Genomic DNA, 25,205 nt, shown 5'->3' with positions numbered 1-25,205 from the left:
TACTTTAGGGTCGTTGAAAAATCAATTCCTGGAAGGTCCTCTCCTTTATAATTTGATCATTGTAAATCGTGCGGCTACCCCAATTTTCGAAACCAACGAGCAAAAGTCGTCAATTGGGGGAAAATAAATTCTCAATTGGCTGCGGGGCGAAAAATACCCGCATGCGTTGTTATGAAGTTTCTCTCTCTCTCTCACTCTTTCTCTATCTTTCTCTCTTTAAAGCGAAGTGTGTGACAGCGTGTAATCTCAAACAACTCAAAGAGCAAAATAACAGGTTCGTTTTGCCCCGTTCAAAATGAAGAGAACGCGCGGCGCACGAACATATATAAAATACTGAAATGTTATTTTTGAAATTTCCTCTCTCTCTCTTTCTCTCTCTCTCTCTCTCTCTCTCTTGTTAAATGTAAAAATACATCACTACATATACATAGTCTCCAGATAAATAAGCGATTAAATGCGCATGACGATTTCATGTACAAAATTTAATGCTATAGAAAACTACTACTACCTTCTTCAGAAAGGATCAATTGCAGAGGAAGTGCGACCCCTAGGGCGTGTTTGAACTTCATGACGAGAAGAGAGAGCGCGATCTTTTTTCCCGGCATGTAATTTTACCCGATGTCGAGGAATTTTAAATCTGAGTCAGAGGTTTTCAACTTTCAGTTATTATTATGTTTAAAATAAAATATGGAAAAATTTTATAAATATTATTTATCAATTTTGGTGAAAGGTATTATTATTATTTCTTATATTACTATTTTCTATTATTATTACTTATTATTATTATTATTATTATTATTATTATTATTATATTTCTAATTCGATTGAATCGCAACGTCCGTTAAAACTGTGTTTATACAACTGTTTATTGCCTTTTTTTTCATACTCATTTAAAAGAAAAAATGCATTTATCTCTGGGGTAAAATGATAGAAAATAGAAATCTACAGCTTGAAATCTATAAAGGCAACTTTTGCAAGATAGTTTATTGGAGATCATTACAAGATATCTTGATCTTGGTGCGAGCATCTTTCCCACACTCTCTAGTATAAAACCCTCCGACCATCGTTACCTGCCACCGAATCCCTTTTATCTTTACAATCACACAAGCTATATATATATTTCTCTTTGAGTCAATTCGATGAGCGACAGGAGTCAAGTCAAGAGTCAGCATATACATATATAGCGATCAACGAATCGATTCGACGGAAGTAACTATATATATACATACACAGAAGGTTGATTCGCGGATATATATATATAAGATCTGAAATCATTCGCCGACGCGTCTGTCTATGACACGATTTAACGATGATATCGCGAAGTAGCAGCGAACCGAATGAATACCAAGGAATCAATCACCCACTGATAGAAGTTGCGATATCGAATAAAATTCTCGATCGGCTTTTGCACCAATCGTATATACATATACATACTAACTCTCTTGAATTTATAATAATACCTTCGAGGTGCATTTTATATATATATATATACATATATATATATAAAGACGTTGAGAATGGCACAAGTCTACCTTTACTTTACGCTACACTTGTTCTGCTTCCTGATTTCACGAGATACCACCCGCAATTAGCCTTGAAATCATCTTCAATCTTCAGTGCAGTGGAAAATTTCTCATTATTCAAATCTTCTTAGCGCCATTAGCACTTTCATGATACGCTTTTAAAACTGATTTATATATATATATATATATATACAACCCATTTGGCAATAACGATTTTTAGTCATTATAGTTCTATTGAAAAATGCGATTTTTCTAATTGCAAAAAGTGAAATACCTTTTTTTTATGCATAACAATAAAAAGAAGGGAAAAAAGCCAATAAAATAATCCCAAAGTAATTTATTCTCTTACAAAAAGTTTGAGTTGAAAACAAAACATTTTTGTTTATCTTGTGTAACCAAAATTTTTTTTCTTGCATTAACAAAAAACTTTAGTTGGCACAACCAAGCTTTGTTTATATAACAACTAAATTCCTTTATTTTTCTTATTTGGTTCTGACAAAGTTTTGTTGTGCCAACTAAAATTTGATTGGTACAACCAAAATTTTGCCAACTAAACTTTTGATTGCAACAACCAAACTTTATAGTTAAAACAACAAAATTAATTTATTTTTCTTATTTGGTTCTGTTAAACTTTTGTTGTGCCAACTAAAATTTGATTGGTACAACCAAAATTTTGCCAACTAAACTTTTATTCATACACAAAAGAAAATTTGGAACCAAACATTTTTTTGCCAACTCAAAATTTTCCTTCTCAGTGTTTAAAATATCTATCCAAAGATCAAATTTCCAATTAAATGGAAATTAATTTTTTCCCTTGTTAAATGTATTAAAAAACAGTATTTGTATCAGATACCGAAATTATTGATTCAAATACAATTAATTTAATTCAAATAAAAATGATTTGGTATAAATATTTATTCGGTTCAAGAAAATATTTATTTAATAATAGACAACTAACCGATTATTAAAATCAAATAAATTTTTTGTTCACTGCATATAATGAACCAATTTTCAAGATGTTTGCAAGAATTTATATCTTTATAATAAGCAACTTTTATAATAATCTAATTCGAAAATGCTAGTTTGCTATATATAATTCCTGGAAGTCTAACAGTTAATCAACACACACCCAATAACTATACATAAAAGCGGAAAATGATCTTTATAAACACCGTATGAAATCTCATCACATGGAACGTAAAACAGCCTATTACTTAATGAATGTCTCATATTCTTAAACGCTTCTAAGGGAACTTCCGCCTGTTTCGTGTATATATATATAATCTAAATCGACCAGTAACCGCATGTACTTGCGATATAGTTAATGTTAAGCACACACATATATAGACACAAGTGAAGCTCGGCGAGAACATTATATCAATTTATAGGCTCGTCTGATATACCGTTAAATTTACGCAGTATCACTATACAGAATAGAAAGCATCTTTATACAAGGAAGAGAAGTTTGTGCACAAGAGAATATCTAGTTCGCCTCGAGGGCATCGCAGTTAATCAAGTGCGCATATTGAAACAAGCGAATATAATAGTTTGGTCACATCAATAAGATTCGATAAGAGTAAAATCTATTTCTCAAAACCTCTTATATATATATATAGAAATAGTGCCTTTCTCTATACTTCTTTTTCCTATAGACTAAAAAAATATTAACCTCGTTAAGGGCCGGTTTTCTTCCACCTACGATTTACTTATAGGAAAGGGGGACGATCGACCTTTGCACGCAACAATCTTTACATAAAATGAAACCGGTTAAGAGCAGCAGTAATGGCGAGTACGCATTTTTTAGCTAAAAAAAAAAATGAAGGTTCTCTAATACACCTTATTACGGACTTATAATAAATATTTGCTCGCTATATAGATGCGGGCAAATGTTTATTATAATTTTAAAAAAAGAGAGAGGAGGACAATGTCGCGTATGAGCGGTGAAAACGTCGACCGGTTCATAACCGCATTCTCAAGAAAAGATTGCGCCGAGTCACCTTGAAAGGGTCCATCCACACTACTGTCAACGTCAACCAAGATGATGGAACTCTCGATTTTTGTGTCGACGCGCGCTGCGATGCCTTCGAGGTATCATATATATTGAACGCTTAATTAAATGCCCATTGTCATCCTCAAAAGGTTTCAATTCTTCACATTCAAAAAATTCATGTTAAATAGCTACATATAATATAAATAGCTATTGGATGATTATTCAATTTTTGATCGCACAAGTTGATTCACTTTTGGGTTGTATTTCAGTCGATCAGTTCAATTTTTGCCGTTAGATCATTATTTACGATTATCTTTGATCTTGTTTTATATTTCTGTTGCTGTTGTTTCCAAAAAACAACACAGTGAGCAAAAAAAAGCAATTATTTCTTGAAACAAATGGTTATGATGCTGGATTAATTTCAACCAAGTGTTTTTTTAGCCCATACAGATTTTGTCGAATCTGTACCAACAAAACAGTAGGCTAATCCTTAATTTAAGAACAGCTCAAACACAATTTACATAATGTAAATATTTCTCCAATCATCTCTATACTCAAAGGAAATACTTTCATCCAAAAAAAACTGTTAAGAAAAAGAAAAATCAATTGTCGGCGCCTAATTCCCGGTTTAGAATCAGGATGATTATAAATTCAGCAACCCTATGATTACTGTGCGAGTGCATTTAGGTGTCCGGTAGCATATACCCATTATAACATCATAATGGGTCTTCATCTGAGTTATTAGGTCTCTTCTGATAATAGGTCTTTTTCTATATTGAATAGCCATCAAGAATATGAACTACTCAATTTGCCACTGCTTTTAGCGCATAGCAGAATCAGTGTGAACTCTATCAGCGACTCGTCGTCATCTGTCGGGTCCGACATCATAAGACATATAATCACGAGAGAGAGAGAGGTCGTCCAATATTACAAACAACACCGCGTCACGCGAACAACTTAGCGCCAACATCAGAAAAGAGAGGGCTCCGATTTATATATTCACAATAAGTATAAAGAAAAAAAGGACTACGACGGTCACGAGAGAAACCGCGAATGTCTTGGGGGTCGGAACGATGTATATAATCTTTGGCGAAGAGAAGAGGATTGTCAGTTAAGAAAAGAGCCAGAGGAGAAAAGGAAGGAGACATAGATTGAGAGAAAGAAGTTTCACGAGGGGAAAAGAAGAAGAAGAAGTAGGAGGAGGAGGAGGAAGAGGAAGGGGCACACAAGGTGGATCGCGGATTGAGTCATTATACTTGCTCGGAGAAGACCACAGGCCTTGATGCGGGAACGGCCTGCCATCGGCATCGTGAAAGGAAACCGACCGAATGATTCAACCTTGTACAGGGCGCAGACAAAGTAGTTGCAATCTACTTTCCTTTCCTATTCTATTTTCTTCTATATCTATAATCCATTAAATTTTTACTATAATTTATATCGTCAAAATAAAACAGTTTTGGTTTATACAAAAAAAAAAAATCCGGTTTATATGCTCGACCACTTTTGCTGAGCTCTCAAACTTTTTCTTCACTAAATCATTAAAGGGCACATACTTTGTCAACCGACACTATCAACTTCGGCAGATAGTTGTTTTTCCTTATAATCTCATTTTTATTGACGAAAAAATAAATTATAATAACCAGTTTTTTTTCTAAGAGTTCAATTTTCATTACATTATTAACTTGTCGATTATAATGCGATCATAATTTTTGGAGATTTATAAGTACAAGAAGATATCGTACTCGCCAATTGACATATAAGTTTTTAACTGCGTGAAAGAAAAAAAAAACAGTGCGCGGGTATTCTTAATATATACATATATAAGAATCACAGGGGTCCTCTCTGCATCAGGTTTCTTTCAGTTGTCTTAAATCACGATCGATTATATATACCTCTTTGGCTCCTACCGAGAGAGAGAAAGAAGGAGTATTCAAGAATCTTTTTACAAGTAACACATCAGTTTAAAAATGTCGTCGATCATCGTCAGTTTTTACAATTCTATATAACTTCTCTACAACCCTCACCTGTCTTTTTAAAAGATAGAGATATTTATGATGACTATACCCGATTATAGTTGGAATGATAGCGGCGCCAGTTCAGCGTGTGTCCTCCCTCTTCTATTAAACAAATGCACACTCATGAACCCTCTCATATAAAGAAAACTATGTCGCTGAAAGTTTTATCAAAATTTATCATCTTTCTTACGTTCAGCAACAAAAACCCGAAGGCGCACAAACGATTATCTTCTCCATAAGGCTATTACCACGCCCAATTTGATACAATCTCAACTCATCTGCAATCAGATTTGCGCATCCCTTTTATCGTTCTAAAATCACTAAAATTTTAATCTTTTCCTATAATAAACTTCTGTAAATAAATTTATTAAAAATATAAATTTTATTTTACCCTATATACAGTTAAAATCATTTCATTAATTGAATTTTTAAATATAACGATTTAGAATTCAAATCGTCCTGTAAACACGATGTACATATGCGAAATATGCAACATTAATGCGTACATTAGGTGGACATTGCAAGGGTTATCAATGGCGGCACTTGGCAAAGTCATTCCGAGAATTTCTTTTACTCCCAACTGCGTGGCGAGTGGTCCACTTACCATTCGCATAACTGTACTTTGCGAACACGAATGCAAATCTGTATATATGCTCTCTCCCACAAGAAGGAGCATATATACAAATGGGGGTTGCTTTATCTCCAACAAAATTAAGTCACACACACCACAGATTCTCTCTTTCTCTCGGGTTCATTTTATCATTTTCTTTTCAAAAAATACCTAATGATTTGGGTCATATAAGAAATAATTTCCTGTTGATATTAATTGACTGTATCTGGTAAAACCTCATTTTAGAAATGAAACAAAATTCTAGTTAAATTCTACTATTCTGGTTAATCTAATACCAGAATCGTAATTTTAAATTCTAACCGAGATTCAAACATAAATGTTAAATTTTATCATAATGTTAACTAGAATTCTGATTATTCCAACCGGAATTTTGTTTTAGCTTCACTTAAGCAATTTTCAATTACAGACAAACCGATCATTATCAAACCATGAAACTGGCACCTAGTTAAAAGCCCCAAGTTAATTTTGAAAACATTTATATTTGTATATCATTTACAACAAAATAAAAATGAATTCTATCTTTGCAGATTATTTTTCAAATCTAAACACGAAAATAAATGATTGCGAGATTTCTGCAAACTTCTGGTTGAGAATTTTTGAATTGGTTATGCAATCAGTCAGATTTAGGGTTAAATTAGCTGATTCACACATTCTGCTTCTGGTACTGTCATCCGTATATGCTTGGAAAATCCAAACGGTATGGCAGTAACAGTAGTTTCATGATAATTTAGGAATACGATCCAAACAGAATCAGCCAGCACTATGTCAGTAATGACGAATTTCTTTCAGTGAATACCAATTTCTAAATTCCATAAAGCAATACTCTAACCTATCATTTAGATGTTCCAATTTTGTAAATGAATATTTCTCCAAATGTCTATACATACTACCAATTTTACGAATTAACTAGCATCTCTAAACTTCAACTTCTAATTTCATAAATCGAAATTTCGCTTCATAATATCCAATTCCGTATAAACATAAAATCGTGCTCTCTGAGAAATTGACCCTTAAGATATATAGTGAGTAATTTTTTAATACTGCGTGACTATACCAAAGTACACCATATAAGATAGCAAAAGTACCATATAAGACAGCAATAGTACCATACAAGATAGCAATAGCATCATATAAGTATAGCAAATCTTAATAAGCTTAGTGGCTATCAGATGACAATGATCCTGTACAATACTCCAAAAGATCCGTAGGTAATTTTTTTCATATAAATTTATATATACAGTATAATATATCGAACCCTTCTAAAGTATAGATTCAACGCCCGAACCTACCATTTATGAAAGTATGTACCCAGCACATCTAGTTACATAGCAATATTCCAATCTATACGCGAATACGACTCCAGATATGATGATCATGTAAACGATTTCTGTACATTACTATATATATATATATATATATATACACGTTTCAGTCACGAAGGTCGAGTGCTTTTCCATCACGCAATTAGGTTCTAACGAGCTGCAAGTTCTCGCTTCTTCCCTCAGGCGTCCGGTCCCCTTTTTTTTTACTGCGCAGAATTGAAGAATTTACGAGCCTCGCTCTCACACGTAACTCGTTGACGAGAGTCCTGCAATATGAGCACCTCAAAATAAATTTCAAACACAGATAAGAAGGTCGTCATCGCTATATAAATGTTAAAAGTCAAGTTCATGTTTAATGTCTATTCCCAAAGATATCAAAAACACTTTATGCCTATCAATTTGATAGACATGTAAAATAATAGAAAAACGGTATTTTCATAATCCCGTGAGAAAGAAACATTGTGGCATCAAGTATATGTATATATATATATATATATGTAAAATGATGTCAAGTGATGGGGGTCAAATGCCGGCGGATCTTGTTGAAATTGAATTCAAGGGATTCTCGTTCTCCTTTTTGCACCCTCAAGCATTGTTCTCAAATCCTCACTCCTGTTTCCTCTTCTTTCTTTTTTCCCTTTTTTTTCGGTTTTAAAACAGCGAAATTGAAGAATTTACGAGCCGCATTTGCCTCTGAGACTCGAAAAGAGATTCACTCTTTTGCCTTTGGGAGTTCATCCTTTTGAGAGCCGTTGTCCATTTCTCTATACTCATCCCTCTCCCAATTCCGTATGTGAATTCAATGTCCATGCAAAGCAAACGGCGGCCCGAATGGCTGTCAATTATCCGTTATATACGGCCCAGGCCCCTCAAAACCCATCCTTTAACGATCCCCTCAAACGTATAACCTTTCTCCAAAAACGAATCTCTCTCTCTCTCTCTCTCTTTCTTTCTTTCTCTCTTAACGATTGACAAACGCAAGAGATGGAAAGACAACCAAAGACACATCTCTCGATAAAAGAGGCGAATCGTGGAGACATAACCAAATCGGTTCAGCTTCTCTTATTCTCAAATCGAATTTGCGTGCGTTCTCAAATGTCTCCCGGGGGTCTAAATAACAGTGAGGAGGAGAGGAATGGAATCCTCTCTCTGTTACTCTCCTCCTACGGCGATAAGCCGAGTATGTGGAAATGAAGAAATTACGAAAGCCCTCTGGTCTTGAAAATACCACAATCTGAATTATTCAGTGGCAATCACCTCTCTTTTCAACTTCTCTCAAGAGTCCAGCATCCTCTATATATATATATATAGTTTCGAGATGCGCAAAAGAGAAGCGAACCAACCCAGCTTCAAGAAAATTAACATTACCTCTTCATCTCAAATGTCACTTTCTTGGATAAGGCCCCCAAAAGCCAATTTAACTTTGTTTCACAAAAATATATATTCCTGATTAATATTAATTTTTACTTAAATCAAATAAATTGTATACATATATATATATCAACCGCAATCATTTTTCTATATTTATATTTTAATCAAATATCCCCTCTTTTGTAAATAATTTTGTTTCTTTAAGCCCTTGGAACATAAATAAATAATAACGGCGCAAGAAAAGTAATTTGGATAGGGAATTCTAATTCGTAAAATGAAAATTCGCCTAAAAAACCCGTGTAGAAATTTCCCTAGCAGGGCCCTAGTAGGGAATGAAACGCCACAACTGATCAAGGCCAAATCAGGGCAACCCTACAAGGGCAGCCTGATCCTGCCCCGATCTGGGCCCTGGCAAAATTTTGGAAGGGAATTCTAATTCATAAAATGAAAATTCGTCAAAAAAACAATTACATCTAATTTTGTCAGAAAATGTCAATTCTTAAAAATGAAAATTCGTCTAAAAAAATAACAAATCTAATAAAATTCCTTAAAATAAAAATTTTAACCACGAATTTTTATGGAAAATTCATACGTTCAAAAAAAAAAAAAACTGCATTTTAGAAGAGACCAAAAATAATTTCTCGGAAATTGTATAAGTATATAGAGACACGAACGTTTCCTAACGAGACTAGACTATCGTATTCCCTTTGTCTTTTGCGGTTGTTGGTTAATGTGTCAGAATTGCAAATGCCTTAGGGGCACTTGCGGCTTATAAGATAACTGCGAGCAAAACGCGTTTCTCCCCCCCCCCTCCCTTTTAAGGGCGGGTCTCTCTCTCTCACTCTGACAACGATGAGCAAGGCGCGAATTCTCGAGACGCGAAGGAGCCGCAGACCCAATTTTCTACGAGACAACAACAACGACGACGACGACGACGACGAATACGACGCGGGGAAAGGAATTTTCGGGCAAAGAGGCAAGAGATGCCGCAACTAACTTGAAATCACTGTGGAATTCATCCGTGCGAAGGACTTATATACATTAAAGTGACCGTCGTTCTAAAAATGCATTATCGTGAGAACGAACCGCGTGTGATTTCCAGACAAAAGCACTTGAGTGCGAATTTGCTGGTGAAAAAAGAGAAAAAATAAATGAAATAAAAAAAGAGAATGAGAGAATCGAGTTCTCACTCTCATATCATGATCTCTCGAAAAGAGAAGTTTAGTGAGCAAAAGCGTGTTAAAAAAGTAGTGTGGAAAAATCACTCTCTTTCAACACATTTTTACAAATGCAACAAGATAAAAAAAGAAATATATATTATACAATTTAATTTACATTTTAATTTTTAAATAATTTTTTCAATATATTTTTTTAATATTTAAAATATTTAAATATAAAAATTTATTTTTTATTTATTTATAATATATTTATTTTGAAAAATAAATATAATAGTTGTAAAATAGATGTAGGTATAATAAAAAATATTCACTTCAAAAAAGAAAAATATAAAAGTTATGACTCACGTATATTGTAGAAACCGTTGAAAAGTTTTTTAAACTCACCTGTAATAAAGAAAACAAAAAAATTAATTAACTAAATATTCTTTTAGTATTCTAATTAATTATTATACTATATATAATAATAATAATAATAATAATAATAATAATAAAAATAATAATAATAAAATATAATAAAAATATAATATACAATAATATTATATAAATTTCAATCATTTCAATCGAAAATTTACTAAAAAATCATTCACGTATTTATGTATAGTAATTAATTTATCAACTTCTTTTTATAGCGTCCATATGAGAAAAACCATTAATCAACAAATTTTTCAAATTTTTGACAATCATTAAAAAAAATATTTATGAGTTGTCAAAAATTGTATATTTACAAGCATCCCTTGAAAATAACCCAGAGACTATATTGACTTAACCTTTGAAAGGTATCTCACAAATCATTCTCAACTATTCAAGATCTTTAAAAAAAAAAAACTTTAAAAAAAGTTTTTTTCAAATTCTTTTTACACCCCCAACAAAGAAATTGATTATTTAATTTTTTTTCACCAATTAAGAAAACGATCTTAAAATATTAACAATTAACTATAATAATATTTATAATATTGTCATAATTATAATATAATTATAATATTATAATATTATTATTATATTAAAATATTATTATTATATTATTATAATATTGTGTTGCCTATTTATTGTCATTAATAATTTTTTTAAAGTCAAAATTTGCTAATATTTTTTGAAAGTTATAAAGACAGATAATAGGTTGGCCCGCTGGCTTGTTTGATAGACTCACAGAATATTACTCTATACAATGGTGTTTTTTTTTTTTTTAAATATAAACGAGACTCAGTGGTGGTGCTCGTAAATGCCAAAACGTATAATAATTATAACGAGAAAAAGAGAGAGAAGGTTCCTTGGCAAGATATCGTCGAATATAATAGGTATCGAATGGCACGTATCTGTCCAAGTTTTAAAAAAAACCAAATAAAAAAAAATAAAATAAAATAACGTGAGAAAACAAGGGTAAGCCGCACTTTATATTAGGCGCTGACCAGATGCTGCAAATCAAATATAATAGCGTGCCCCAATTATTTTAAATCGAAATATAAATATAAAAGCAAAATTTTTTTTTTTCTAATACAAACGCCCCCAATATTTTTCTTACATTCACCCCTTTTTTGTAAATATTATAATTTTTTATTATTATTATTTTTGTATTATTTTATTATTTATTAATTTTTAAATTAAAACATTTTAAATATATTCACATTATTCAATTAATTTCTTACGTTAGCGTATAATTAATTTAATTTCTTACTTGACTTAATAAGAATTAAAAAATTGAAAATTTTTTTAAAACCACTTTTTCAAAATAAGGTTAACTTTGTTCCTTATTATTTCGAAATGCTTCTATATTTACATTTACAATAAATATAATTTTCATACACTTTGATCAATATTTCAGAGGATATAATTTTTCCATCAAATTCCTTTTTTTTCAAATAATTTTTTTTTGTTTATAACTGAAAATTTATTAAAATACTTTCTGACATATTTATCATAACCAACTTCAGTATAGATTGATGACATACAAAATTAATCACCGTGCAAAGTAAACAAATTATTTTCTATCAAAATTAATTAATTTCAGCAACTAATCAATTAACTTTTATTAATTATTAAAATAATAATATTATTAAAAATAATTATAAAAATGATAATCATAAAAATGACAATTATCATTTAAATTCTAATTACCATATTATATATCACAATTGCTTCCGTAACAAAAGTTTTTCAAAATACACCCCTAACAATGACTCGTCTCAATTCAAAAAAAGTAATTTACATATTTGTCTCTTGTTCTTTTGAGAAATGAAATTAATATTTTCTTCAAGTTCTATTCACGATTGGAAAAGCTATAAAAAAAAATATTGAAGACGTAGGATGATAATGTAAAAAAAAAAAAAAAGATGAGAAATAAAGATATTTTCCATTCTTGTCGGACATCGCCCTTTATATAATATATATATATATAAAAAATCATCACATACATACGCCCATTGTATCCCGAAAATTTTTCATTACCTTTATAATAGGTGAGAAAAAATAATCGGGACAATATATATGTATGGCAAGTGATCAACACACGTGGACAAAGACCGACTATCAAGGAAGTGTATACATGCGCGCGGCATAGATAGTAAAACCCTGAAGGGAATGACAGGCAAAGTCCTCCTTCTCCTCCCTCTTATAAGAGTATATATATAAGAGGAAAGATGCTGTGATCCAGTCACGAATTCGTGTCACGCGTTCATGTCAAAGAATCTTTGAATACAACGGGTCTTTAATTGCGCTGATATCACGGTAATTAAACCGATCAATGAGTTAATTTTCTTTCCCATTCTTTGTTACCTTTTTTTTTTCTTTAAAAAATTCTTAAACAAAAACTCTAAAAATTTACAATAAAAATTTTTTTTCAAAAAAAAAATGTAAATTATCCCTGCGTCGACTTGCAATAATTTTTTCACGCTCGTTCCGGACGGATGTCCGGAAATTTCAATAAAATACTCTCAATTGCGCTGTTTTTTTTTTTTTTTTTTTTTTTTTTTTTTTGTATATTGGTATTCAGAGAGTGAGGTGGGAGGGGAGAGACTTCTGCTTCAAATTACGAAGTTGTTTCAACCAGACCTCTTCTCGATTTCCTCGCTAAATTATAGTGCTCGCTACAAATTGACTTTCAGGGAGATCGAAGAAACATTCCAGGAGACAATCGGCATTCCTTTAACCAGAAATATATATCGACAAATTTCTCCTGTGCGCGCGTACACTTTGCTTAATTCAACTTTGATTTATCGAATTGGAAAAAGAGAAGAGAAAGAAAAAAGAACAAGAGGGGTGAACAAAATTTAAAACAAAAAAATTTTCGTGCATACCTACTTTAATTTAAAAATATTTTTAAATATATTTTACAAACTACAAAATACTTCAAATTATTCAGAATACTTTATATTATATAGTTTGCGATAATTTATGATACTTTGGATATAATTGAAGAAAATTTTAAATACACTATTGAAAATTATTCAAGATATTTTACATTCTGATAATCCAGGAAAAAAACATTTGGAACAGTAAAAGATTTTACTCAATTAGAAAAAGATAAAAAAATTTTTGCTATTCCTGAGAAACGTTCCAGATAAATGTTTCTCCATGTAATTTGATATACGTTTTTAATTTTTAGATTACAATGGATTACAATTGAGATTGTTGCGACACAAAAAAAAATAATAAAAGATTCTAATACCTCTCTCTATATACATATATACGTAACAGTTAATTTTTCGAATTATGTAAGATTTAATAAGATGAACCTTTCTTCATATGTTATATATACTATATCATCATCGGAAAGTATATTTCCTACACTTGATCATTAAATGCATCTCTCTTTTTTTAAAAAAAATGCCTCCGAGGCAATCGAATATCCACAATAACTGATGGTATGACCCAATACTTCTTCACGCACACGCGTGACAGCCAGTATATGAGCAATGTGTATTTGATACTTTATAGTCTCTAATGGCAGAACGGACAAGGTGGTGTTATAAATAATGCGTTTCACGCCGATAACTGTCTTAAGTAGATGGTAACGAATCTTCAAACAGGTCGCTGTTGAAGTCTACTCTCAAAGGTATATAATATGTTGTCTGGACCACTTTAACTTTTATATCTGTGCACCTAGACACAATCTTTTCCGTACACACACATACATATATATATTTCAAGATATTGCACTTTCGATATACACCGATTTTCCTGTCTTACGTTAAACATGACGAATGAGCTTAACTGCGTGTGTGCTTTTTTTCTCTTATCCTTACTGAGAATTTCCTGATGTACTATATAAACGTTGAATTATAAACGATAAGTTTCCACCTTTAGCAGCTACCTTAAATCATCGCCTCCATTCGTGCCAACCTCATATAAATAAAGCACACACTCTAAATGCGATAGTAATATAAAAGAATTTTTAATTTGAAATATAAAAGATATTTTTTAAAACCGTATATGTCTATATTAGAAAAAAGCTGAAACATTGTTGTGAATACAACTTGAAAGAGGGATTATATTAAAAAGTCATGTTTCTAAAGATGACGAGCCTAATCTTGATTAGCCGAAATTTTCAAAAAAAAAAAAAAAAGGAAAAACTGCCTCATCATTTTGGATGTAAACTCGTCACCACCTCGAAAATTTCAAAAGATCCCCTACCGAGTGAATCACAAATGTATACACTTGTTATAATATGAATGCAAACGTGTCGTGTCACTGTTTGAAAATTTTAGGGGAACAAGAATTTCTCAAAAAAAAAAGAAATTAAATCGTTTTATAATAGAAGTGTTTGCAGTGTCGCTGAAATTTCATCAGTTATTTAACTTACGAGTTAGAGGACAACCATCAAAACGTTAAGAGAACCACTCAACTTGGGTGGTATGTATTTTCAAACAAAAAAAAAAAAAGAAAACCAAACACATTTGTCTAAAAGTCAAAAAACAACCGCTTCTCTTAGAATTTTCTTTTAACTATTTGCTTAGGTTTCAACCGTTTATGACTCTAAATATATATTTTATCATCTAAACCGTACCTTATTCAAGTGTTAATTGAGTAAAAGAGTTATACCGAAACTCAAATAAAATATTTTCTAATAAATTTTTTTAGAACCTGATAATATTTAATTATCAGGTATATATATATATAAGTATACAAAAGCAATGATTTCTTTAAACGATTTTGAAAATTAATTCCATATGCTAATCATAAATTTTTGTTGTTACAGGTGACAGTGAGCAGTGCAAGTGCGACAAGTACAAATAGTGTAAATCCAAGTGTAAACGACATGGACTGGTTTGCCGGTGTTGCTGAGGAGGAGTTGTTGTATTATACAGGGAATAGTAATGACGTAGATTCATTATGGGCTGTGATAGGAAGTTTTGTACCACCTCCACCCAGACCGCCTTATCTACCAGAGGAGGGTATCGCAACAGATGGACTAACAACATGTGACCTTTGCTCCTGGGCATTAAGAAACGATAGGCATTCCTTTTCTCTAGACGGTACACTAGGTAAGTTATCAAAATTAATAATCCATAAAAAAGATTGTAACAATTTTGCCTTCTTAACTTCGAAAAATTTTACTCCCATTTTGTTAAAATCTATATTTTTTTTTATTTTTAAACTACCTTTTTCTTGCAATTACTAAACTAAAAACAAACCAAGTTTCCTAAGCAATAAATCTGATCAATTTCTTATCGAGAGTATACGAGATGTGAATTTGAGTTGCAGTACACGCAAACATTAAGTTTACGGTTGGTATGATACATGCACTCATACTAAGAGAGAATGACTAAGCTCTCGAGAGCTAGGATAAAGTGAATAATCATCTGCGTTTATGTTGACTGCGTATCCGATGGCGATACCGGTGCTCCTCTACACTGAAGGATTGACTTTCACGAAGCGAGAAAATAAGACAGTGGAATTCATTGGCCGCGAGGGTAAAACGTCATTGAAGTATTATTCGATGCCAATATAAGGCGTTGGCGATGCAAAATGTGCGATAGGCCCATATAGAAGAATATATGTAGAACATACCAATCTACCAAACATGATGTATCTCGATGACACTCCAACCACTTTAAGACAGCCGACATTTATAACACGACTTCTTCTCCTTCTTTTTTTTCCTTCTTCTTCTTTATTTCCTCTTTTTATTTTTATTTTTCACCTCTTCTTTTTTCTTGATATATCTCATCCTTTTTCCCCTCTCACAAAATCGAGTTTCAAACTCATATAAAACAAGATAAATTTTTGACACCTATGTCAAACAGCAATTTACAACGCGCGCGAGCTCTCACACATTTTTCAACATCAAGACCCTTTCATCACCAGTATAATAATAAGCATAACAAATTTGACAAGCTTCCAAAAAAACTAATCACAATTACATGCCCTATTTCTATTTGTATATATATATATATATATATATTACAAGAGGCCTATTAAGAAATCTTTCAAAATTGAATCATTAAAAATTGTTAATGATTGTCATTAATAAAAAGGATTATTATATCATAATACCTAATTATACTGTATGAAATATTATATACCTTTTATTGTACACCATTCCTAATTTTATTATATACCATTAGAATCAAAAAATTAATTTCAACTAATTATCTCTTAATTATTCCGTTTTATTTCGACTGAAAATAATGAAGAAATATACTTTTAAAGACAAATTTTAATATCCCCTTTTTTTCAATGAATCGTATTTTTTGAGGTTTTATTCTAAGCTTCCTTCACCGAAAGTTAATAATTGCTTTAGACTTTTTATCTTTTTTTGGGGGAGAGGGTTTATAACCGGCATTATTATACACGTTTATACATACAAGTGTTGGGATCAATAACCGCTAACTACAATTATTGCATTACAACTTGTTTATTGCCCTTTTAAAGCGCGCACCAGACATTTGCAGTTTCCAACGATAAATCTTTTTGTTATAAACGCGCTACTACTATCTCACACACTAAAAAGCATTATAATCTCTTCTAAGGATCAAATTTTATAACTTCTCTTTAAACTTTTAAATATCACTTTTTTATATAGCCACTCAGTAGTAAATTCTAGAGTCATTTTAACTTTCTTCTCATCTTTCTGCAAAGTATTTATCATCTTTTTTTTCTTTTCTTTATCATTTGTTTTCTTTATTTTCTTTTTTCCCTTTTATTTCTTTTCTGTCTCTGCTTCATAGCCAATAAAATATATTTCAAAATTTACTCAAATATATATACTCTGTTTGCTTATGATAATTGAGATTCAAATATGCACTCTTTGCCGCCAAAGAAATCATAACAGAAAAAAATCCTTTCGAAGTATTATTTGCATCGTGTTTAGCTAAACACACATATGAATCTTTTAGTGGGTTCCGTGTCGGTCAATGCCATCGAGAAGTGCCACGAGAGAGGTAAACGGTCCATTGTGATAGGTACCTTAAAAAAAAATCCCAAGGCACCTGTACAAGGGTAACCGCGTATATATTAACGTAACAGGTTGTTACATCCCATACGTCATAATCACTCTTAAAAAAAAGTTACGATCGCTTCTTTTTTTTGCACCTGCGCGCCCATATGATATATATAAACGTGCGCGTTTATCTTTATTTAATAAAAAGAATTAAATTATAGACACCAAAAAAATTTTTAAAGAAAAAAAGCGTTAAAAATCTAGTTAAAAAAATATATCTAAATTGAAAAAAAAAATTTCAATTATAATGCAAAGCGCAACAGAAAAGTCCTATTGATTTTGTCATTTTAGATTCATTACAAAGCAGTTGCAATTTCTGATAATATCATCTTAAATTCCCTTAATAATTGTAAATGGATTCATTAACTTTTACTGCTTGATATGTAATTTGCTACATATATATAGTCTATTAAAGCAAACTCTAATTACTGCAATTACAATTAATCAAGTCAAGCAGAATATATATATATATATATATATATATATATATATATATATATATATATATGATATATAAGCCTTTCTGCAAAAACTAGAAACCCAACTACTCATATACGGAATGTAAATTTCAAAGTAATTTCAAATCACATTAGCATCTTGTTTACTATATTATTGCAAAATTCTCATTATCAAGCGCAATATTGTAAAAGGTTTATCGAAGCAAATGTTATTTCCATTAGACATTATAATATACAGATCGGACAGAATTATTACATATATTCTGTAGAAATCGAATTGATATATAATTATTATTTCCATATATGATCCCCAGAGTATAATTTGTCCGATACCAAGATCTTTCTTTCATCTAAAATGAAAATGCTCTAAATGATCGGTTTTGTAAACAAATCCCACGGTTTTGATATAAATATGCGATAACATCGCAAAAAAAAGGCACGTCCATTATGTCATTATACGCATCAAAATTTCATAAGCGATAGCGAGAGAAGAAAGTGAGGGATAAATAATTACGTCGGCCATGTTTGCTAAAAGTTATATATATATATACGTGTGCCAGATAGGGCGGAATATAAGAAAAAGGGCGTTCAACGGCGTGTGTACACACCTTCGCCCCCCTAGTAATTCGCACATGACGCACAAATTAAGAATAATAATATTCGACTCGCCCACAAACCATAAGAGAGAATGAGGGTCGGTCACATCCGGTGAAACAACCAATCCGAATACACTTTGCAATTCCCTGGGAATATGAATTAAGCTTCTTCATTATTTGTTGGTTCCACCTTTCAACCCCTCCTTTATACTTTTTTAAGACCCTGTATATGTACACTTTCAGCTGCTAACACCACATTTCCATTAACACACTAATTCGACTTTGTTCACTAATTTCTAAATTGTCCCTTTCAAACACTCAAGGAATAAAGAAACTACAATTGTTTTAAAAATACCCTACATATGTTACGGTCTTTTAGTTTTGTATGACGCAGCATTCTGATAGTTGCTAAAAAAATTAAAATTCTAATCATTTTATTGGTCAAGAATAAAAATTTCTTTTTCGTCTTTTCGAAAAAATTTTTATTATATTTAAATATAACCTATAAATGGAACAAACATATAAGTTTAAAAAAGAATAATTAAACAATTGAGTCGTTTAACGAGGGTAACTGTCAGATATTAAAGCGTGTAAACTGACGAGTAATTCTGTTGTTAAATGAGACGATAATCGAGTTTTATTCATGAGGATTATGATAATAAACAAAGGAAAATAGACGATGCGAGTATATAGTATATATAAGAATCATAAGACTTCAGGAAGGGCGGTAACGCAGTAATCATCACGTCACTTCACAACCGACTCAACATTATAATTACGAGATCACACCTTTGACTCTGCGAAAGAGAACGAGAGTGCGTTCTACGAATAGACTTATGGCAAAAGTAACGATAGTAAATGAATATTAAAAAGAAAGAAGAGGAAATACTAATATAGAAGAATTAACTATAGAATTAAAAGCACTTTAAATGTCATTCAAAATCAGTTGCCTCTCTGATTTTGAATCAGATTATGAATCGCATCATCATTATACGACAAAAAAAAGGAAAAAAAAAATTAACGAAACAGATAACTAACACATCCAAAGTTATGAATTTTGTAAATTTTGAAAAAAAATTCCGCCATATTGATTCAGTCATTTTGGATTTTGAAAATCTGATTTCAGATTCGTAATCAACGATGCCAAAAATTCTTGAGTAACGATTTTCAAAGCGAATCCATTGCTTTTATAAATAAATTACAAACGCTAATTAGGAATCTGCAATCAGGTTTCCAAAATTCAAAATGGCGGATCCAATATGGCGGATTTTTTTGTAATTGACGCAATTCACTCAAAACTTATTACTCAGGGGTTTTTGAGGTCGCTGATTACGGATCTGGTACCAGATTTTGAAAATTCAAAATGGCGGATTCAATATGGCGGAAGATTTTATAAAAATCGACACAATTAGCTTGAAACTCACTACTACGGGTTTTCGAGGTCGCTGATTACGAATTTGCTATCAGATTTCCAAAATTCAAAATGGCGGATCCAATATGGCGGACTTATTTAAAAATTGACACAAATCGCTTGAAACTTACTCGGGGGTTTTCGGGGTCGCTGAATACAAATTTGACATCAGATTTAAAAAATACAAAATCACGAAGTAATATTGTGAAGGAAAAAGTAAAAATTGATATTTTTTTGTCCTTGTTAGGCCCCTTGGGTGTAAAAGTCACATATTTCAAAACTAAAAATATTTTTTCTACTCTTTAGAAAATCTTTAAATTTTCTAATAAAAAAATACAGAATAATGTACGAAACAATTTTGTTCAAGTTGCAGAAATATATATATCATTACATCTCAATATCTCGTTTTGACGTCTCCGTGAGTCCCCACTGGCATATCCATATATAGCGTATCTGTGTGTCTATATATTTTTTACAAAGTATATCGAGAACGTGTTCGGTCGCACATGCCTATTATATCCCCATATTCCCTATTGGTCCGATTTTATCTTCTGAAGCGACTCTCGCGGTAGAAGAGAAGCCACGACTGGGATCTTTCACATTATATGCGTGTGTGTATATAAACCCTTGAAACCTATATAACGAGGTTGGCTTTCTTTTTTTTCTTATTTTTTTTTTTTTTTTTTGCCTTTGTGTCCCCTTGCCACTACCCTTTAGTTACTATATATATATATATATATTTATATTCGCACCTACGTGCCGCGTGTAGAATAGAAGGTGGAGTACGATACTTCCTTCTATAATACCTTTTTTTCTGACCTTCTTTTTTCTCTTTCTCGTGAGTGCGACCGATATTTCGTGGTGTCCTTATCCCTTCCTTTTTCACTTCTCCTTGAGATTAATCTTAGAGCGGATCTCTCGAGAGCAGATTTATTCGCGTACCTCCATTGTGTATATCCCCACGGGCTTTAGGGCTCTGATTGCATGCTACCGCCCCGGTTAACGCATTGGGATCGAGAAAAATACTCGCAGTCAATTATAAGTGTGGTCCCTTCCTTCTGACCGAATTACACGCCTCGAATAAATTATATAAACATTTCAAATTATTGGATTTTAAGGTTCTCTATATACAAACGAAAAAAGTACCGTATTAATTTAAAGAGCAGAAAAATCATTATTATCAAAAATTGCAACAGTAGTAAAGTAATTTCTGGTTGTATATATATAAAATAAAATAAAAATTATTTAATTAAACTTTAATTAATTGAAGTAACTATAGATATCTTCTAAAAAATTTTCCTTCTCATTCTTTTTTTTTTTTTTTTTTTTGATAAACGTAAACGATTCATTTGGAAAATGAATTCAGTGATGAGCGAAGAGAAAAAAATTATTATCGCGGTCGGTTGATAGAAAGCAATCTTAAAGAAGAAATCAGCAAATTCCAGAATGAGTCTCTCCTACTTTTCTAGGTTAGCAACTAAAAGCCTTGTCGCACTTTTTTTTGCGATTTTGTCCACGGTATCAGTATATGTCCAGAAGCACCTACGTTTCTCGGCTGGTATTTCGGGCAATTAAGATTACCAACGCAACGGTCTGATTTCGTCTTTATATATATATATATATATATATATATATATATATATATATATATATACATCGTACGAGTTGATTCCGTGTCTCCTCGGTCTGAAACAGGACGCGCGGATAACCACTCCAAAAACCTTATCCATCGTGCGCACTTAACCAAACTATGCCGAACTTCCTTCTTATCGCAAAAAACACGAACAACTCGGTTCCGGAAATGTTCTTCTTTCTTAATTTATCGGACTTTTTCTCATTCTCCTTTTCTCTCTCTTTCTCTTATTCTCGTTGGATTACACTTTAGACGACGCCTTCCTTTAAATTCTTTCTCCTATATGTATTGCTTTTGCGCGGTATATAAAGGTCTCTCATATATATATGTATATACTCGTTTAGGAATGCTTGTAAGAACGACGATTGCTGATATGTCCTCCCCACGTTTTGCGCTGAATTCCAACTCAACGCAAATCTAGATTCTCAACTATCTCACTTTTTTTCCTTCTTCCTTTACTTCATTTTATATATATATATATATAAAGATGTTACATTTTTCTATTTTTGCTTCGTTATAAAACTTATCTCATTTGCAAGTTTCATTTAATTATACACGGCAAAAAAAGATTTACCTAAAACTGCGAATGATTTCACTACAATAGCAAAAGATTTAACTGAAACAAGTAAAACTTTTGTTACTATAGTGAAACATTTCCATGTTCCATGTACCTCTTCATAAATTTCCAAACAGTATTATAACGAAAAAGAACAAAATACCAAACTTTCCTCGAGCAATACTAAAACCAACAACAATAAAAAAAATAAGGCAGATATAAATAAATTTTTTCTCAATAAGAAAAAAAAAAATTACACCATTTCGAGAAACAGGTGATCTCATATTAAGTGCCGGTAGTGTATTGTTGAAACAATCATTATATACCGATGAGAATCTGAAAAGTAGATAGATATTTTATGCTTGAGGGAAATTTCTTCGCGAAAGAGCGACTGTGTTTGTCTTTCTATATTATGGGAACTTACGCGGTAGCAGGAATGTACTTTTTCCGCATAAAAACCCGCGATAGCGCAATATAATAGCTTGTTCCTCTCGGATATCTTATTGCATTTATATTGCCATTTGGACAAAGAAGGAACGGAAGGAGAATATGGTCAGAGAGGGAGAGCGCGTTTAACAAAAAAAAAAAAAAAAAGAAAGAAAGAAATCAAGAAATTTCAAAGAGACATAACAAACAAGAATCCCTTGGTGGTAACGGATCTGTCCAATGTTCCGCTACATTCTGCAGAAAGATATTTTTTCACGATATCATTTAATAGATATCACGCACCTGCCAGTTCCTAGAACGAAAGAGAATATAACAGAGTTACCAATAGATCAGGATCGATTGCTCACGATTGCTCCATTCCAAGTTTGCAATCTCTCCACAATACGCGACTCATTATAATGCTCTTTCTATATCTACAAAAGTACAGAAGCGAATTTATACGCCTATCTATAATAATCGCCAGCGCTTCCTATTCAGTTATTATCCTCAATAGACTCCACCATTATATATACGTAAAAAAACATTGTCCACTAATTTTCTCCAATAAAATTTTCTCTAGAATAATATATTATCATAAAATATCAGAAAAATTGGGAGACAAATAATAAAATCACCTATTGTATTGATATATATATATATATATATATATATATATATATTGATCCAACAAATAGCAAATTATCAAAAACTATTTCAACCAGAAATCAATCATCATCATTTTACGACACGTTTGCATTCTATTATATATACATATATTATTGACTCGAAGAGAATAAGTCAAATTGAAGGAGTGAAGAAAACGAGAGCTTCCAAAGTGTCTATTCGAAAATACACTGTCTACTCTATAACACAAGATGGATATAAATCTTGACGTTCGAACTGCTCGTATAATATAAACCTGCTTTTCAAATGGGTTTGTTATATGGGATTTCTGATCCAATAGCACGCGCCCTCCAACAGAAGCAGCGCACTCCATATATATATATTATACATTTCAATAACACAACCATCAGAATTATTCTGATTTACCTCAACATTAAAATATCCACAAAATTGATTATATAGAAATAATTCCCTACAAACTAATTCCAACAATAAAATCATTATCATCATCATTATCATTAGGAATTAAATCGAAAATGCAACAGGTTTTTATCTCAGTTTATAATGCACGATTGCTCATTAACAAAAAGCATCTCTAATTAGTAGCTTCGTTTAAGGTCATTCTAAATGCGAAAGTTAAATTACTGTTCGGGGTATGGCGAAGAGTCGCTCGTTGTGTAATTCCTTTATCTGTTGAAGCTCACCATCAAGCAGATGAAAAAGTGGGTTGACTGGTATATATATGAAAGTTGGGAGTAGTCTGGGTGAACAATTAAACCTTGAAAGAGTCTTGAAAAGGGTTTCCAAGTCCAACCCTGCGGAGGTAAGACATAAAACGAATCTTTGTGATCAGTGTGGATCACCGCAGCTCTCGCCACTTCAACGTGAAGAACATCACGGTCTGTTAAACGAGAGAGAACAAGAGAGAAAGAGAGAGAGAGAGAGAGAGAGAAGAGAGCCAGGTGACGGCCATTTTGAAATCGTTCAACTTTTTAAAAGAAGCTCGCGCGCGTCGGCTTCTTCTCTGCCGACACTCCCAATGGTCCCGCCAATCAACGGCGCCCGCTCAACGAGCCAGCAGATTTCATCTAAAATCATTCACATCAAAATTTTAATGCTCGCTTCGATGATGAAGAAGAGGAAGAAGGAGAAAAAAAAAATCTTTCGCACCTGGCATAAATTATTTGACGTGTATATGTTCTTCAATCATTGTTCACTTTTTAATCTCCATTGAATATCGACAAATTTCAATTTATAAAAACGGTTACGCTGCGATCGCTGATATCGAAAATGTTGTGCGAATACGACAAGATCTTAAGTGACAAAATGATGGAATCTTTATAATCAAAAGATCATATAATGTCCAAATGATTATCTATTATAATTTTCCAAGCATCATCTGTGTAAATTATCATCTGTACAGTGAAAAATGATAATAACAAAATGATAAAACTTACTAAACCTGGAATTAATAAATTTTATTTGGTAACTACAACAAATCTTCAAGCCAAAATCTGTAAGCCAAAATCTGCAAGTTCGATCAAATCTGTATTGTACTAACAATATAATATTTGTAACAACAAATTTTTAATACAACAAAATTTTATTATTTCTTACAACAAATTTGTATTTCTATATACTAACAAACATATTGTTAATATTACTAAAAAATTTATTTCTTCAACAATACAGATTTGTTGCATCAACCAAACAAAATTAGTTCCAGGTTTAGTATATAAGTACAATTAATTTTTCTCCATGTATATCAAATTATCATCTACATCAAATCATCATCTATATCAAATCATCATCTGTATCAAATCATCATCTGTATCAAATGACCATCTATCTATATACATCAAATGCTCATCTAAACGAAAGATGATATCCAAAATATTCTATTTTAAAAAATATAACGGATTAACATAATAATCATCTACATTACGAAAAGATCATCTATATATAATGACTATAATACTCCTGTATATATAATGGGTCAACGATCGACTCTTTGGGAATGAATGATTATCTCTATA

The 25,205-nt window shown here is 31.8% G+C and overlaps 1 protein-coding gene and 1 long non-coding RNA gene across 3 annotated transcripts in view; one reads left to right on the top strand and one right to left on the bottom strand.

Annotated features, from left to right (window-relative positions):
• Nucleotides 1-11,919, bottom strand: part of LOC127281760 (uncharacterized) — a 75,561-nt gene extending 63,642 nt beyond the window's left edge. The window contains exons 1-2 of the long non-coding RNA XR_007843092.1: nucleotides 11,703-11,919; nucleotides 10,376-10,414 (exon numbers count right to left, since the gene is read on the bottom strand). This is a non-coding gene — a long non-coding RNA (uncharacterized LOC127281760). The remainder of the gene's footprint in view (nucleotides 1-10,375; nucleotides 10,415-11,702) is intronic.
• Nucleotides 1-25,205, top strand: part of LOC127281759 (TSC22 domain family protein 1) — a 96,030-nt gene that overhangs the window by 38,368 nt on the left and 32,457 nt on the right. Inside the window, exons 1-2 of one of the 2 annotated variants that reach the window (XM_051305635.1) lie at nucleotides 15,064-15,127; nucleotides 15,222-15,507. In XM_051305635.1, the coding sequence (XP_051161592.1) occupies nucleotides 15,282-15,507 (226 nt within the window). In that variant the 5' untranslated portion in view covers nucleotides 15,064-15,127; nucleotides 15,222-15,281. Of the gene's footprint in view, nucleotides 1-15,063; nucleotides 15,128-15,221; nucleotides 15,508-25,205 lie in introns of those variants that run through there. The other variant, XM_051305634.1, reaches the window with a different exon arrangement.

Source organism: Leptopilina boulardi, unplaced genomic scaffold (genome assembly GCF_019393585.1).
Source record: "Leptopilina boulardi isolate dan_hultmark-lab unplaced genomic scaffold, ZJU_Lbou_2.1 LbouV2_278, whole genome shotgun sequence".
In the NCBI taxonomy this organism is placed as follows: domain Eukaryota; kingdom Metazoa; phylum Arthropoda; class Insecta; order Hymenoptera; family Figitidae; genus Leptopilina; species Leptopilina boulardi.
The sequence above is the reverse complement of the archived record's forward strand: the minus strand, read 5'-3'. Positions and strand labels throughout refer to the sequence as shown.